The sequence below is a fragment of the Protopterus annectens genome, chromosome 16.part0 (genome assembly GCF_019279795.1).
Source record: "Protopterus annectens isolate FY-2018-M chromosome 16.part0, PAN1.0, whole genome shotgun sequence".
In the NCBI taxonomy this organism is placed as follows: Eukaryota; Metazoa; Chordata; order Ceratodontiformes; family Protopteridae; genus Protopterus; species Protopterus annectens.
The window spans coordinates 435,302,564-435,316,333 of record NC_056750.1 but is presented as its reverse complement, the minus strand read 5'-3'; the positions used below and the strand labels follow the sequence as shown (position 1 = coordinate 435,316,333).

General features: G+C 44.8%; 1 protein-coding gene across 1 annotated transcript in view; it reads left to right on the top strand.

Moving 5' to 3' along the window:
- PSMB7 (proteasome 20S subunit beta 7) overlaps positions 1 to 13,770 on the top strand; it is a 558,259-nt gene that overhangs the window by 268,210 nt on the left and 276,279 nt on the right. Inside the window, exon 6 of the mRNA XM_044058618.1 lies at positions 3,917 to 3,975. Within this exon, the coding sequence (XP_043914553.1) occupies positions 3,917 to 3,975 (59 nt within the window). The remainder of the gene's footprint in view (positions 1 to 3,916; positions 3,976 to 13,770) is intronic.

Below are 13,770 nucleotides of genomic sequence, written 5' to 3'. Positions count from 1 at the left end.
ATCTTCCTTTTCCTTTGTGGTGTATTTGTGTTTTTTCTTTTGGACACCTTTTGGTTATTTTGGTGGGACTTCTGACATCTGGGGCAAGAAAGACTGGAGAAGATGGCGTCGGCTGTCAGCTTTGTACCCCTGCGTTCTGATGTCAGGGTGCCTGCTGGTACAGCCGACGCCGGGCCCAGACTTTGGGATTCTGGACGACCTCGGGCTGCCTGCCGGCAGGATCACCCTACAGTTATGACTGCAACAGTGAAGACACTCTAACATCTACATTTATGATAGGTGTACACAACTGTACTTTTCTGCCTACAAGGAAAAATCTGCTTTGTGTAATTTGGTTTCTTTTCCCCAAGTCACTAGTTATTACTTGAAATAGGGTTATGATTATGTGGATGCCACTTCCAGGGCTACTGCTCCGGGACTGTTTTGAAGAAGCTTACCAGGATGTCGAGTGAAATTTTGAAATCCTCTTTGGGTTGAGATCTAATTTTTGGACCTTCTGTTATAGAAGTAATCAAGTGTAATGAGAGGAAAACTAATTCAGGGAATCTCAAATTTTCAGTCCTCCTGAGATTTCCAGTGGATTCTTTGCTCCTTCGACTGACTTCAGCAAAATAAAGTCTCCGCAAAATGCTGGTAAGTAAACATTTTTAAAAAGCAATGTCAGGCAGGTTCCAAAAAGAAAACAGCAACCCCCTCAGAACAAATGGCATCCCAGTTAATCAGAATGATTGAGAGACTTTACCCCCTCCCCAGGCAGCCTCTTAATCCCCCACAAAAGTCTGAATCTCCATTTCGGCCTTTGGTAATAGATTGTTTCAGACAAATTTGGTTCTGAATGTGAACTATCAAGGCTACAGTTTGTAGTAGTAGGGTCTCCCTCCCTCCTTTCCAGGGGATTCATCCTCATCCACCAGACCACCCTCTTCTCTGTTTTCATGTCTTACAACATTTGCTGGCTCGTGGGGGGGGTTATAGAAGCTGTTTTTCCTCCTCTGTCAGGAGAAGGATTTTATTCAGTAATGATTCTGGTGCCAGAGGTTATTGGAGAAAAGTTCTGGACCTTTTTTTCCTGAACTGGTTAGTGGTATTGTCCAAATACAGAATGCTGTCACGTCACAAGTTACTACTTCCTTTTTCACATTTGAGTTTACTTGGTTAACTTGGATTTAAAAGCTGCATATAGTCAACATTCCTGTTCATCCAGATTTTAGCCTTTAAGATACTTTGGATCACATTATCGGTGCACTTCCTTACCCTTTCAGCTATCCTCTGCTCCAGGAATGTTCACAAAATGCTGACTCCTGTGGTAGCCTGCTGCATATGGTGGGGTATCCACATTTTTTTTCCTTATTTAAGGAAGTTGCTTATATTTGCAGAGCCTTTCTGCAAAGAAACAGGAATGTCCGTCAGGTAAGGGACCACCCCAGGCTGGAATTCCAAGAGAACATTCAGAAGTCTTTTCTGTGTAACAGGATTGTTTTTCTGGGGTGCCTGCTTGACATATCAGTGCAAACAACTTTTCTTCCACAGGAAAAAGGTCTATTTGCATCTATTTTTGGGGTTTCCATTCATATTTCTCTCGGCAAGAAAATTAATTCCTCAGGATTCTGTTTAAGCTACAGTCAGAGAGGCTCGATCATAATTTGTAATGTTTTATATGCTCCATAGTACTAGTTAAAGTGTAAAACACTTCATTAGCACTGCTATCCAGTGAGCAGAAGTGGTGGTCATCTGAGGTATGAATGACTAAATGCTGTTAGACACTTTGCAGTGCCTCACTTTTTGTTTAAAAGTGTGGCATTGTGAAGTGTCTAAGTGTTAAAAGTTCTAGCTTCTTGACACTGTCTTGTGATAGGAAGCACGGCAGCTGTTGCACAAGACTTGCTTACATCAGAAGGGTCCTTAAGCCTGTTATGAAAGTGTTCTGGAGATTCTTGCTGTGCAAAACTTAACTTTTCTGGCATCAGAAGTGCATAACAATGTTTTTTTCTGTTTTTTGCTAGTTTGGGGGTGTAATACGCTCTGTCTATGAACCAGAAATGGCTTTGAACTGTACAGTTACTGAGTAGTTGGTGCTTAGGCCACTGACCTCAGGAGGAATAGTTGCATATTCAGGCTGCATACACATTGCACTATTTTGGCAAAGTTCAGTCAGAGTCCTACAAACAGGTGAGGGCTGATGGAACATCAGGAAAGCAGCCCATCACCCAGTAAAGCCACAGTTCATGTTAGTGCAGTTTGCAAAGTCCTTGGTGAATGTCAGACTTTTTTGCTTTTCAGTCTTCCTCACGCTGCGTTCATTAAAGTTTATTTTTCAATGTGCTCCTACATTAGGGTTTAGCAAAGGAGGATACTCAGAATTGCGGAAAAAGGAAGTGATGCAATTAGCTGAGAATAAGGATTTGCTTGCCAGCCTTTGGCAGTGACCATTTACGCTACTTGCTTATTTGCCCATTAGTAACAATGTGCAAGTATGTCTAACATTTTTTCACTGTGGTTAATACTGTAACAGTTTAACTGGTTAAGACAATACTGCATTAGCTTTGCTTTGTGTCATGGAGAAGATGGAGTCATGCTCCAGTTCAGCAGCAGTAATCTGGAGAGACGAGGAAGATGGTACTGTTCTTTTAATTTTCCCCTTGTAGGGATGCTTTGTCAGGGCACTATGAACTTAGCCATCCAGATTAGAAGTAATTTTCGTGCAAGTTCCATGTTGCCCCTCTAGCCAAGGTTAAACGGTTAATGAAGTACAGTTCTAGAAATGTTGCATTCAAAACATTGAATGTTTTCACTTTGTTTGCTGCATTTACAAGACGTACTGGTTTAATATAACTTGTTTGTGTACAGTTACCCGTTTTTGATCAAGTGAAGATAGTTTTTCCAAAACTGATCCGTATGAGTTTAAAAATCCTACCCGACCAAGGAACTTGGAGAAATGAGTAAATCAGACTTGCTTCGATTTAAGAGAAGGTACTTCTTATTCAGCCCTGTGTCATGTGTACTGAATAAAACAAAAGAACTATTCAGCTACCTTTCTAGCCTAAATGAGCAGTCATTGCATCTAATACAGTACATAGCTTGTTTCCTGCTGTGCTTCGAGGTGATGTATTTGGTACAAGAAAGGTAATGATCCTCAATTGCAGCAATATTCCTTAACAGGAATATCTGTCAACTTCAGTGGTATAATGGTGTTCATTGATTTGTGTCTGTAAATCTGCCATTTCTACCCTTTAGAATTGATCTATAATTGGAGTTACTTAAATGGTGCAGATAAGATAGTATTTCCTCAATGTACCATTCTTGTCAGCATCTCTTTTTTTCATTACACATTCAGCAGACTTGATAAAATCAGCAGGACACCTCATTTGAAACTGTTTAATCGCTGCCTTTTTCAGCAACTGAACTATTGAGGTGGTCAAGTGTTGTACACAAATCATTTTAAATAGAAAATATAGCTCTCTGTGTGACCCAGCTAAATGGATAGCAGTATGCAAAATGAGAGTAAAAAGTAATAAATGCCAAAAATCCTTCTAATTGGTTTGAAAAATTGGAGACAACTTTATTTTTTAGTGTTACCTTGCTGAAACAGTTTAATGGCTATGTAAAGACAAGATAATGTCTTCTAAAGATTCACTTTTTCCCTCTGAATAAAGCAAATTTATGGTTTTGGTAGTGCTGAGTTGACTATTTTCATGTCACAGGAAGCAATCTTTATTTATAAAGCTTGGCAATAAGAACACAGTTTGCGAACATTGATGGTTTAATATTCCTGGCCCTGACCTTTTGAACTTAACAAAGCACGTAATTTCTTGCCTGAGCTAAACATGGGTATAGTGAAATAGCTGCAGTTTTCTTATTTTTGATTTTTTTCTTTCAGTTGGGTTAACAAATCTCTCTGCCCCCTCATTTTCTGTAGGCTCTGGGTCTTTGGCAGCAATGTCAGTATTTGAAAGCCGGTACAAGCCAGACATGGAGGTATGTCCAGTCCACTTATCAAGCAATTTTTTTTCCAAATTCCTTAAAGTTGTTATTGTCAGTGTTTAAAATGTTATTTTGTAAACCTGTTTGATCTTCTAATTTACTTCTGTTGCAGTGTTTTAGAAAACACTGTTGGAGTATGTAAACCTCCGTGAAGCTATTGCTAGTGAAAGCAGTAAATTAAGCATCTGGAGCTGTGTGCGCATTTAAAATCTTGTTTTTTGTTGTTTTTGTTCTGTTTCATCGTAAAATGCAAACAAAAGTATTTGTTTTGACTAACTGTGTAAAATATTTATCAAGGGGATAATTTATGCATTACATTTGTAATGTAAATGGGATTAGCTGCAGGTTAATGTCAGTCTTCAGGCCAGATTTGAATAGTATTAAAGATGCCCTTAGATGCATGTGATTGTCCTATGCCATGGTTATCTGTAGGGAAATCCATCAGTGAAGGAGAATGTTAACTACTATCTTAAGTCTGTTATTTCTAAAGCAGTCCCCTTTATTTTGTCATTTCTTTGATCTGTTAGACCAATAAATACCCATTTTTACTTCTTTCAATATTTCTTGTAAAAGTAAGCTTGTAGGCTGCTGTTATAGCCAGTTGTACTTGCTATCCTGATTATTGTTTATGTCCAGTGATGTCCCTGGAAAAATTACCAGTGAGTATCAACAGAAAGCAGATCTTACCTAATAAAGGGTCAAAATGTTGAACTATGATTGTTTTATGATTATAAGGAAGATTTTACGAATGGGAGGCAGGAGCCCCCTGGGTTTTTAATGGAAAACTTGAAATTATTTTAGCTGTAGTGAAGAAATGTTTACCTGTTTGGTAAGAGAACACTCTTTTAATACTTAACCGTTATGGGGAAGGAAAAAGTAGAGAGTATATTAAGTGCCTCAGAAAACACAGGAAGCTAAAAAAGAATAGAAAATATTTTGGAGGAAGTTACTGGTCAAATCAGGACAGACAGATGCCTTTAGAAGTTGTCTGAGCTCCTTCCTAGGCCTTATTGCACTTCAGCTGAGAAATGTGTGGTATGTACTATCTTGGCCCTAGTAGGGCTTGTTTTCTTTATGGTGGCAGATAGATCCCCCTCTTATTTGCATTATGATACATGAATGCAGACACATTTGCTCTAAAGGTCCCAGTAGTGATGTAATTTTTAATTACATCAGCTTTTGAACAGGCTTCTACGTTCCTTACGAGGGGAAAGTACCTTTGTTCAGTTAGACCCCAGTTCCCAGCCATCTGTAGTGGACATTTAGCAAAATGTTGCAGGTTATGCTTTAGTGGTTTTTTGAACTCCAGCTCCTCTGGATGAGACTAAACTGGCAACCATTCTGTGACCGTTGTCCCATCAGTCCTTAAGTCATCTGAACATTGCCCTATTTTTGTTCTGGAAAAAGTAAATTATGATTTGTCGAAATCTGATCTCTTGAACAGGTAATAGGATTCTCAGCTGCTGATTGTAGAAGATTCAAAGAATAATTTTCATTATTCAAGTTTTCTATTACTTCAAGCAGTTCTTCCTCTGAAAGTTGTGGAAGGGGATATAGTAAGAGGAAAAGGTTCTCTAAAGTTTTCTTCTGATTTTGCTTGGGAAAAGGAGAGCCTAGCTGATATTGACCAAATTCAATCAACACATGTTCCCGGTTATGGCATGGATGTTGAGAGCTTGTCTTCTGGCTTTCTGCTAGTTGGTGTCTCTGAGATCCTGAATTATCTTAGGGAAGCTTTTAAGGAGAGGAGATGAGGGGTTCCCTTTCTAAAATGATGTGCATGGACTTGTTAGCTGTTGCTAGTTCCAGAAATAATAGTTCTTTGAGTCTGTTTTAATAGTACATCATTGGGATTCAGTTCACAGCTTCACTGCCCCCACAGAAAATCACTACTTGGATAAATTAACAACGTTGCATCAAAAGTTTTATGCTAAAAACAAAGTAGCATAAAAAAAAGATGCAGCTGTAACTTCAGTAGAGACTGCTGTAGGTATCCAGCGTTGTGATGGGCCTTCATACAGCATCATTTAATAGGGACTGCAGAATCTTGAACAGCTTTGGTAACCAAATGTATTCACTGGCCACCTTGAATTTGAGCTGTAAAACTCCAAAACGGCTCATCAGGCAGATGTACTTGGCTCAGGGAATTGCGTGTTTTCTTGAAGGGGAAATTACTTTGTCTCAAACTATAACAAATGTTCAGTATTTAACCAAGTATGGTTTTGATGAAATGATTTACTTGTCTTTTTATTATGCAGCAGCAGTCTTGGTTTAATGAAGTTGCTTGCTGACCAGCATGCACAATCAGATTCAGGAGTTAGTATACTGTCTTTGATTACTGTGTAGTGAAAGTTTTATTTGTGTGTCTGTGGAGGTTGTACCTAATGTGGTAGTTCTTGGCAGATGTGTGTTAATGTTTATGTAGTAATTTCAAAATGCACAAAGTTAGAGTAAATGAAAAAGTTTTCTTAGGAAAATATGCTTTTCTTTTTGCTCTGTTTTACATCCTTGGTATCCTTATAGATTGTAGTTGGGCAAAGCTCTTAGTTTGGAAGCTACATGGGATGTTAGCCTTCCATGCAAAAATTCTTTGAAACTGTTATGATGTTAAGTTGTCTATCTCGCCTTCATTCTTGCTGGATGGGTTCGGAGCCGATCCTCGGCTCCGACTCGGCCACTCTAAAAGCTCGAGAGTTGGTTCCACCGGCTCGAGGCTCCCCCTATATCCCACAATGCTAGGCGTGAGTTACCTCAGATCTCGTTTGCCGCTACAGCGATCGAGGTGTGTGTTCTACCGGCTCCAGGTTAGTGAAAGTTAGAATAGTTTAAATTCTTTAACTTAGACTAGTTTAGTGTAAATTTCTTCCCCTTAGTGTAGTGGACTTACTTATCCCTTACTACCTTAGTTTCCAGCCCCTCCTTTTATAAAGAACATATAGTTCTTCCCTAAGGCCTTTGGGCCCTTCCTCCCTTTCCTTAGGGTGTGTGTGTTTACTTAGGGACTTTTATTAACTTACCTTTAGTTTTTAAATTCCCTTTTAATCCTATCAGTGTAATCTGTGTGTGTGTGTTTTTGTGTGCGATTACACTTCAGGTTCCTTGAGTATGTCCAAGGATACAAAGGTCTCATGCTTCAAGAAGTGTGACTCGTGCTGTCAGAAAATGTCTGACAGACTGTCACACTTCTTGTGTGTACTGCCTGGGACCTTTACACCTGCAGGACTCTTGTGCTGTATGCCATGGCTTCAGCCCTAGAGTCCTGCAGGAGAGAAAAAATAAACTCATTTTGAGGGGTTTAATTAAGCCTGAAGGTTCCCTTCCTGTGTCTTCTGGGAAACCTTCTAAGGCTTCTAAGACCTCGGCTCCAGCTTCAGAGTCGAGGCCTAAGGCTTTGAAGCCTACTGCTTCATCGGCTCCGGCTGGAGCCGATGAGTCTGTGACTGCTGTTTCAGTGGTTTCCTCGGCTCCGGCCGGAGCCGAGGCATTAGAGAGTCATGGGTCGGCTCCGATCATACCATCGAAGCCAACATCTAGAAAGACATCGAGGTCACCGTCCCTTGGCTCCGTTCATTCGGCTCCAGCGTCTCCCCTGCTGTCTGAACGGAGCCATAGATCTCACTCCTCCAGGTCATCGAGGCTCTCAGATCACGACCTCCAGAGGGTAGTGAGTAGCCTTTTGAAGTCCGAGGCACTGGCCCAAATGCTCCAGAGTCCGACTCATCAGTCGATGCCTCAGCTTGTTCCAATTAATATTCCTCCTCCGCCTCCTTTGAGCTCGGAGCCGGGGCGTCTCGGAACAGAGACTGTTTTAGCGTCGGAGCCGATACATTTGTCTTCGGCTCCGTCGTCGGCTCCGATTTCTTCCTTTGAAGAATCTCGGCGCCGGACTTCCCTCGTCGGCTCCGAGGGGGTGAGTGGCATCGGACCCTTGTCCGACCCCCCTCTCCCTCTCGGTGCTTCGGCGCTGGTGAGTTCGGCTCCGACATCGGCCTCGGAGCCATCTCTGTCGGTGCCGAGGGAGGTTCTCAGCTTCTCGGAGGCGGGACCTCTGGCTCTGCCTGACAGGGGTGCATTCGAGGTCATGCGGAGTGTGTTGGAACCTTGTTCGACTCCACAGTCTGCTCCGTCCGCCCCTCCCACTTCGGTGCCTTTGGTTATGTCGACTCACTCCCTCATCCCAGACCGCAGAGAGCAAGCTCCTCAAGAATCCCCTGTGGGGATCTCATCCTCTTCCGAGGCCTCTCCTGAATTGGCAGGGGAGCCCCCTAGGAAGAGAAAGTGTAAGAGGAAGCACTTAGACTCACCTGAGTCTGTCACCTCTGACAGATTTAGAGGATTCCGAGGGTTCCCCACGTTCCCCTTCTGAAGATGTCTCTTTCGCAGACATTCTAGAGATCCTGAAACAGAGGGGAAATTGGCCAGCCCTTAACCCTTCGGAGGATGAATCTGTGTATCTTGAGGCGTTTGGCTCTTGCCCTTCCACCTCCTGGGTGTCCCCCCCCCTTTGATCCCCTCATGCAGGTGGTTGCAAAGAAGGCCTGGACGGCTCCTGATTCAGTGGACCCTACCCCCAGGCGACCCTCCAAATTTATAACAGCACCAACTGACAAGCAATTTCTCACAAAAGGTGTTTCTGTGGATGCTATGGTGGTAGCTGCTGCCACCAAGAAGGAACTAGCTGATCCTTCGGTGCCTGTCCATCCACCTAACAAGGAATCCAGGTCTATGGACAGGTACGGGAAGCGGATGTTCTTGTCAGCGACCTTTGCAATGCGTTCGCTGAACTACCTATGCCATTTTACTCTTCTTCAAAGGGACTTGATCAAGGAAGCGAGTGATATGTTGAAGGATCCTACAGCTGCGGGTTTTCAGGACAAGATGAACACTCAGCTGGCTACCCTGAACTCCATAGCTAACTCCTCCATGCGCCTCCTTTCTTTTGCGGCTGATGGAGCGAGCAGGGCCGCAGGGACAGGTGTGGCCTTACGCAGGCACGCCTGGATGCGGTTATGCAACTTTGCGGACCCCTTTAAAACGTCTTTCACTAATTCCCGCTTGATGGATCATCTCTTTTTGGTCCTCAAGTGAAAGAAACCTTGACTAGTTGCAAGACAGATGGCAAGACTCTTTCTGCCGACGGAGTCCGCTTTTCTACTCCTTCTAGGCCTTACCCCAAAGGCCAGAAAAGTGGGAAAATGTGGTTCCGTAAACAATCTCAAGGGACTTCGCCTGACGCACAAAGTCGGTTCCATGCCAGAGGCAGAGGGGGGAACAACAATGGTAGACGTCGCCCTAGAGGCAGGGGGGGTCCGCAGAACCAGGGCAATCGGGAAGTCTTCTCTGATAAGCCCTTTCAGCATCCCTGAGGTGTTGCCCGACTGCCTACCTTCGGAGGCAGTCAGGGGAAGATTGTCACTGTACCCAAAAGCCTGGCTATCCCTGACTCAAGACAAATGGGTACAGTCCATCATTTCCGAGGGCTATTCCATTCCCTTCTTTCGCATTCCAAACCAATCAAAAAAATCCCTTCCAGATGTTCCACCCGCTCAAAGGGATCTTGCAGCTTTGGAAATTTCAAAGCTGCTTGCAAAAAGAGCAATTCAGCCAGTTCCAGCAGACCAGCAAGGATCCGGAATCTACTCCAGGTTCTTTTTAGTTCCAAAGAAAACAGGGGACTGGAGACCAATTTTGGATCTCAGTATCTTGAACAAGTCAGTCAAGAAAACCAGATTTCGGATGGTCACGCTGCAGTCCATCCTTCCCCTTTTGGGAAAGGGAAGCTGGATGTGCTCTATAGATCTTCAGGATGCGTACTATCACATAAAAATGAAAAGACGCCCAGAAGATTCCTCCGCTTCAGGCTGGGAACCAGTGATTTTCAATTCAGGGCCCTGCCCTTTGGTCTCACCACTGCCCCCCGGGTGTTTACCAAATGCATGGCAGTGGTAGCTTCTCACCTGAGACGACAAGGATTCCAGGTGTTTCCATATTTGGATGACTGGCTCCTTACAGCCCCCACCAAGCATCTTCTTCTAATGGCCAGGGACTACACCTTTCGCACTTGTCGAAATTTAGGCATTTCAATAAATTTCGAAAAGTCTGTTTTGTCGCCTTGTCGTACTATTACCTTCATAGGAGCAAATCTAGACACAATCAACATGTCTGCGAGACTAACAGATCAGAGAATAACAGACATACACAAAATGGTCTCGCTCCTCTTCAGCAGCAACAGAATCAAAGCCAGGTTAGTTCTGAAAGTGTTGGGGATTATGGCGGCTGCCATACCTCTGCTTCCATTAGCCAGATTCCACATGAGAATCCTTCAATGGATGCTCTTCACGCAATGGTCGTACCAGCAACTTCCAATGTCTCACACCATTATAATCACGCAAACATGCAGAAATCATCTTCTGTGGTGGATGTCTTCCCTCAGCTCTTATTGGGAAGACCCTTTGTTCCTTCCTCCGGTTGCTACACTGACAACGGACGCCTCCCTGATCGGGTGGGGGGGGCATTATCAGGGCAGAACTGTCCAGGGCACATGGCAACCAGACGAATGCCACTTGCACATAAATGTTCTAGAGATGAGAGCAGTGCTTTTAGCGTTGCAAGCCCTTCAAGACTCTCTTCCCTTGGGAACGATAGCAATCCAGACGGACAATATGTCCGTAGTGTGGTATATCAACAAACAAGGCGGAACCAGGTCCTACCCCCTGTGTCGAGAAGCACTCAGACTGTGGCAATGGGCGATTTCTTCTCAGCGTTTTCTGATAGCAACGCACATCCCCGGGAAGTCCAATCAGATCGCGGACAAGTTGAGCAGAGCTGTCCTCATGCCTCACGAGTGGTCTCTGAAAGACTCTGTTGTGAGAGAAATTTTTCTCAAGTGGGGCCAGCCTTGCTGCGACCTTTTTGCTACTCCCCAAAACAGCAAGTGCAGAGATTTTTTCACCCTATTCCGTTACCAGGCCAACCCAGCAGAGACGCTCTAGTCCAAGTTTGGCCCCGGAGACTTCTGTATTCATTTCCCCCCTTCCCACTAATCTCTCAAGTAATACAGAAAGCTATCGCTCAGAAGGCTTCATTGATCCTCATTGCTCCGTACTGACCTCGACAGGTTTGGTTCCCCTTTCTGCATCAGTTTCTGTTGGAGCGACCTTGGCATCTGGACCTAGTTCCAGATCTTTTGATCCATCAGTCGGGTCAGTTTCATCGCTCCCTTCCCTCTCTGAACCTCACTGCTTGGTTCCTCCAATTCCAACTTTAGCCAGGCTTCCTCAAATATCTCACTCTGTTCGAGATATTTTGATAGCTTCCCATAAATCTTCCACTCGAAAGATTTATTTGAATAAGTGGAAACGTTTCGCCTATTGGGCTCAAGGAAGGGACATAGATCCTTTCACTGCTTCCATCCAAATGGTCCTTGATTTTCTATCTGAACTCTTCCATGCAGGTTCATCTCCTTCTACTCTTAAAGTTCAATTGGCAGCTATTTCTAACTTTCATGTGGGCATTTCAGATTCCGCCATCATGTCCCACAAGCTTTGCAAAGCCTTTTTGAAGGGAGTTTTTCTACTCAGACCTCCGGTAAGAAATCCTCCTCCTCCTTGGGACCTAAATTTAGTTCTCAGTTCTTTAAATGTGAGAGTGTTCAATCTCGCCTTTGTTCTTACACATGGGTTCGGAGCCGATCCTCGGCTCCGTGCCGGCCGACTGCAAGCTCTGCATCGAGAAGAAGCTCGAGGACATCCAATACCCACAATCCCCCTCTGCCTTTACCTCAGATCTAGTTTGCCGCTGCTGCATACGCATCGCTGGGGACTAGCTCGAGGCTTTTACAGATAAGAATTTATCTTTGTTTAAATTTTTCAAAAATTTTCTTCAATATAGTCTATGAATAGTTAGAGTAGGTGTGTGAGTGGACTTTGATATCTCGGTTCCTTAGATTAGTTACTTAGTTTAACTAAAGGGTACAGAGTTTTTTTCGGGGCCTACCTCCCCTACTTGAATAACTTGGACTAAGTATTGTGTAGTCTGCTTATTACAGGATTTGACACATATTACCGGATTTGACTATTTTTTTCATTGGAAGTGACTTTTAATTACTGGACTGTCATTCTTTCTTGTTGTCATGTCAGAAAAATTAAAATCTGGCTTCAAGCGTTGTCAGTGTGGCCAAAAAATGTCGGTCACAGACAACCACAGTTCCTGTGTCTACTGTCTTGGCCCTCTCCACTTACAAGAGGACTGCCCTATTTGTCACTCTTTTAGTGGGAGGGTCATGACAGATAGGCGCAGGAAACTGATGGATAGAGGATTGCTGAAACCCTCTTTCCAGGAGGCCTTGGATGCTTCAGACCAGGCATCCAAGTCTTCGAAGGTCGAAGGCGTCGGAGCCAAAGACATCGGGTCCGAGACCTTCGAGATTATTTTGATCACCGGTTCCACAGACTTCGGGGCCGAGTGTTCAACTGTTGGCAGTTTCCGAGCCTCGGGTCTTGGAACCGGTGACGGAGCTCCCTCCACCGACTCTATTGAGGTCGGCTCCGTCTTCGATCCCTTCGACTCGTTCTTCGAGAGCCCTTTCCGACACCGACGTGGACCGTGTGGTGCAGAAACTTATGGAGCATACGGCCCTGTCCAAGCTTATCTCGGTCTCCTCTCAGTTGATGTCGAGACTTGAAGGCCTGCCACTATCTCCATCTGTTCCTCCTCCGAGACCTGTTCAGTCTTCGGAGCCGGAAGAGGCTGACCTGATGATTGTGGAGCCCTCGGTGCCAGAACCGTCCTTTTCTCGGTCGGCACCGTTTACCTCGACTCCATCCGATCCGTACCGGAGTCTCGGGGCGAAGATCTGTCCTTGGTTCGGGACCGAGTCGGACCGATGTTTCGTTCCGACTCTCCTCTCGGGCCTCGCACGGATCGATTCGTTCCGTCCTCGGGTCGGTGCCTTCGGCTCCTGTTTCGGGATTCTTCCCATTTCCTCGGAACCGGGAGATACCTCGACTCGGGACCCGGGGGCCTTCGACCTCATGAGGAAGGTGTTGTCTACTCAGACAACCACATCAGCAGGTACAGCTTCTCCTCCCCGCAAAGGACCGTTATCCTCCTCTGCACCCACGGCCACGTCCAAGCGCCGGGCACCAGTGTCTCAGCCACCCCTGGAGGGTGTCCTCTTCCTCGGAAGCTTCTTCGGATGCTCCCACGAAGAAGTTCCTAGGAAAAGACTGTGTAAGAGGAGACACTTGGATTCTCCACAAGAATCCTTGACATCTGATACTGACTTAGATGAGTCAGAAGGGTCCCATAAGTCACCTTCAGAGGATGTCTCTTTTGCTGACATCTTGGAGATCCTTAAACAGAGAGGTGACTGGCAAGCCCTCCCCCCTTCTGAGGATGAGTCAGTTTTGCTGAAGGCATTTGGTGCCCGTCCTTCCTCCTCCTGGGTCACTCCGCCCTTTGATGAGTTAATGGATTTAATTGCTCGAAGGGCGTGGGAGACTCCTGACACGGTGGAACCTGTCCCTAGGAAGCCAAATAAGTACATCACGGCACCACAGGACAAAGCTTACCTTACCAAAGGAGTTCCGTAGACGCCATGGTGGTGGCAGCGCCACGAAAAAGGAGATGTCGGAGTCTTCCTCATCTGTCCATCCGCCTAACAAAGATTCTAGGACCATGGACAGATACGGGAAGCGCATTTTCAGTTCAGCGGCTTTCTATGCTCCCTGAACTATTTGACCCATTTTACACGTTTACAGAGGGATCTAGTCAAAGAGTTGGGAGATA